The sequence below is a fragment of the Chaetura pelagica genome, unplaced genomic scaffold (genome assembly GCF_000747805.2).
Source record: "Chaetura pelagica isolate M959 unplaced genomic scaffold, ChaPel_1.0 scaffold559, whole genome shotgun sequence".
Lineage (NCBI taxonomy): Eukaryota > Metazoa > Chordata > Aves > Apodiformes > Apodidae > Chaetura > Chaetura pelagica.
Window position 1 is genome coordinate 802728 of NW_009970722.1, and position 4039 is coordinate 806766.

Here is a 4039-nt window from a genome sequence, read left to right on the forward strand (position 1 = left end):
AAGATGCAATTCTTTGCAGAAGTTATGTTTCCACCCATATTCTCTGTAGTGCTTTTTAAGTATCTAACAGAGTTTGTATATCCACTCTATCCTTACAACTTAAAAATCAATTAACACTTCGAAAACGTTCAACATGGGCATAGTTTTGCTGTATTATCTTATTGCTTAGAAGCTCTGTGTGTGAGGTAACCAATACCTGCAAAAGTATAGGCAATATAAATCAATATTTAAATTATATATTACATGTTTATTATGGGTGCAATTTTTTTTAAATTTACATTTTATGAAAAATCAGAAGTATTTACAATTTTTGTAAGATAAACTTGTATGCTGTAATTTACAGTTTGACGTAGTAACAATTCACAAAGATTAAGATCCTTTAGAGTTGTGTTTACAAATTAATTTTCTTAGGAGGCAGCTACAATGGATATTGCTGTATACACAAGCAAGAACCAGCTTGCTACATATATTTGTTCCTTTCTTTATCAGATGCTACACATTTTTTACATTGTTTTTGAATTTCTTTACAAAACTTGTATATAAACTTGTATGGCTTCAAAATTGTAACCTGCACCCAATGCAAATGTATGTATAATCACCTGAATGAAGGCTAGTTTAAAAGTGCTGAAACATAACTACTTCATTTAAATCAGAATGAAAGTAATATTTGATAAAAAATAGCAATACATTTTGGGTTTTCATTAATAAAATATTGTCATGTTAAACACAGGTTGATTGCAAAGCAGATTACAATTAAGATTCCAATAAACAAGACTGTACCATTTTTTGAGTTAGAAATTTACTGTTCAGTAAGATTAGCAAATTAAGAGCCAAATACACTCCTTCAATAAAATCTACACTACAGTATGTGCTTAGTGCTAACAATGGAACTCTTGTCTGCAAAAGTGTGTAGTATACACTGGAATTTATGTAGCCTCTACCAAGCTTTATTTCTTGTAAAGCTTCAGCAGTCCGCTTTATTTACTGGTTTTGCATTAATTAGTTCAAGCACATTTTATTGTTTTAATAGATAAATTGAAATAGATACCAGTATTCAAAATGGTCATATGAAATCCCCATGTGCAGGTTATTCAATTATTTTGCCCCAAACACTTTTAATTTCAGCATTGAAAAAACAATTGATAATACAAATACACAGAAGATTTTCTAAATTAGTTACTAGCATTAAAAGAAGTCACTTCTCTGTGCTTAGGCTGTAGCAAGCAGATTAGATGACAATATACATACTGAAAATGGTGGTTATAGAAAAAAAATACACTAACAGAAATGTCATCTTGCTGCTAAAAAAAACCCTTCCAAAATGCTATTCCTCCCAAAGCACTATGTTTACATTCACATCACATAACTCCAAAAGCACTCAAAAACCAAAGACTTGCAGTCAAAGTGAAGGGAAATGCTGTTTGCTTCTAAAAGTTTACTTTTACCATCTTCAGTGATTTTTCAGGATTCTCATCTTTGGTGACATTACAGTTACTATCTCAAAGTTTCCAAGTTCTGTATGAAGCATCTCCCTTTACTACAGCTGCATTTATTGCCATTACCCCATGAGGAAGTAATTCAGTATTTTAAACGTCTTTTAAAATGATCCCCAGTTTTGGCAAATCTGCCTTGCAAATAATTCCCAGTCAAGGGAATTTTTGTGAAGTTGTTTGTATTACAGTCACCGTGCTTTCGTGATTAAGAGCTCAATTTTTAAAAAGGAAGTGAGGCACGTGAATGACAAATTCAATAGGCACAGGCTTTTTTAAAAGGCACAAATGTTATGCAATTCATATAAAAATAAATTAAATCTACAGCATTAATTCAAACAATCACAACGCCCATAGAATTTACTAACTGCAGAAGTAAATCTCTGCTGTGTTTTGCAATTTTGTAACACATTGCACTTAGGAAAAAACCCCCATATAAACCAACTTACGTGTTAATAATATATGATACATGGGCATGAAGTTACATATTTGTATACATTTCTAACTCAGCTGGTTTTGTGGCAAGACTAGATAGAAGAACTACATGAAACTTTGCCTCTGCTTACTTTAAAAACTGGCAATTAAAGAATCTGACAAATTAATATTACTTATAAAAAGCTCAAATATTTCTCACTCGCTCTCCTACATTTTTAGGTTTAATGTTTACAGTATAGCATACAATTTCATACTTTCATTACAACTATGGGTTAATATTTTGACTTCATCTATATAAATTTACTAACATTTCAACAAATTTTCCCAAATATTGCAGTTGATCATTTACAGACAGTGTTGAAGTTAACTTCAGTGCTATTATAAAGTAATAAAAAGTTTGCAAAATGACTTTTAAAAGTGCATTTTCTGTTCTGTAGTTCAGCCTCAAAGTAGGTCAACATTTAAAAAAAATTAATGCATGTTAAAATAGTGTTTGTAGTAGAGAGTGAGCTTCTTGCACTCTCTTCGATCCAATGACTTTCACAGGTGCATCAGCAGTCTGCCATATACCGTCCTGAAAAATAAACACAGCTTTTTTTCAGTCAGAAGACAAAACAGATTTTGTCAGCATTTTCCTGGAAAAGCAAAAAGCCAGTGCAACAGCTTTTGGCCATGTTTTAATGCAACGTAACTATTTATGCATTACTCATTTATAACTTTACAGTATAGCGTATACCATATTAATCTGAATATATAAGCTTGTCAGTGTCTTACCAGTGGCAAACCTCTTCTTGAGGAGGGAAAGCCGATAGCCAGTGCCTACGAGCTCTACATCTACTCCTGAAAGGGTGCTTCCTTCACTAATGAATTGCACTGCAAGTGTTGCTGGTGTACTGGGTCCCTCTGAAAGTTCAAATTTCGCCCTGAGGGACCCAGAGCCTGTAAAAATATCAAAAGTGAAAAGTTGGTTGTTTTGCAAGATTAAGACGATCTCTCGACATTCTCAGCAATAAGAAGTGAAACTAAGATGGTGACCTTTGCCATCTATTCCTAGCAGCAGTCATATTCAGCAGTACATATTCAAAAGAAATTGTTTTTTCCAATAACAATGACAAGTGAATGATTTAAAGAGAAACAATAATCATTTCTGCAAGATTATACAGAATGTGTATCAGACAGCTTGGTAATCTCTTATTACTTGAAATATCTGATTGGTCCCAGTAATCATCACTTATGCTTGCTGGTAGGTACTTCATACCACCTATCTCATATGTCATACTTTTCATTAGCAGACCTGAAAGTACATCAGAATATTCAAATGTTGTCATGATCTGTCTGTCTGGATAAATGTACATGAACAAAACCATTGGAAGAAATGCAGCTGTACAGTAATGTATGTACCCAGAGGAAAGATAGTCTTAGTTTTTCTAATAAAGACAGGGTCAGATTAAATAGTTTCCCCCAGAAAGTTAAGCTGATTTTTCAGAGACAGTGATGATGTCATCACTTCAATGCTGTTATAAAGCAGTACTAGTTAAAAATTAGTTTAAGAGCATTTCTGTGGTTAATGGAAGACATTAAAAAAACAACTTACTGTTCCTAGTAAACAGAATTGCTAAATGACAAGGGAAGTCAGTAACTGGAGTACAAGTGGGAATTAATGAATGAAATTGTTTTATGCAGTGGCTTGCTCTTGATAAATTTGGCTTAAGATCCGTTTAATTTCTTCAGTAGGCTTGTCAAGAGTTTGGGTGAATTGGAACTTCATTCCACTGTAAGTATGGAAACATATATTCAAGTGCTTTGAAAGTTTTTTCTATGGTTTATCACTGTCTGCCGTTGACATAATGTGTTGGACCATAAGAAAACCTCCATACAATTTTACCACCCTGTATGCAAGAATAACGAAGACTTCAATAATTTGCCCTAATATTAAGAGTGTGTGTGCAACGTCTTCCAGTGTTTGTGCAAGTGTAAGTCCTGCAAAATATTACTTTTTCTTAAACACTGAATTGTGAGTACTATGTGTTTATAATCCAAGAAGAGGGGAAGAGAGATGTAGGAAAAGAAGGGAATATAGCAGAAGCAGTGGGATATGTGCAAGTCTGCTGAAC

At 33.3% G+C, this 4039-nt stretch overlaps 1 protein-coding gene across 1 annotated transcript in view; it reads right to left on the minus strand.

The window, feature by feature from the left end:
- Positions 1 to 1968: 1968 nt before the first annotated feature.
- Positions 1969 to 4039, minus strand: part of FCHO2 (FCH domain only 2) — a 75552-nt gene continuing 73481 nt past the window's right edge. Inside the window, exons 24-25 of the mRNA XM_010006373.1 lie at positions 2700 to 2864; positions 1969 to 2499 (exon numbers count right to left, since the gene is read on the minus strand). Coding sequence (XP_010004675.1) covers positions 2477 to 2499; positions 2700 to 2864 — 188 coding nt within the window. The 3' untranslated portion in view covers positions 1969 to 2476. The remainder of the gene's footprint in view (positions 2500 to 2699; positions 2865 to 4039) is intronic.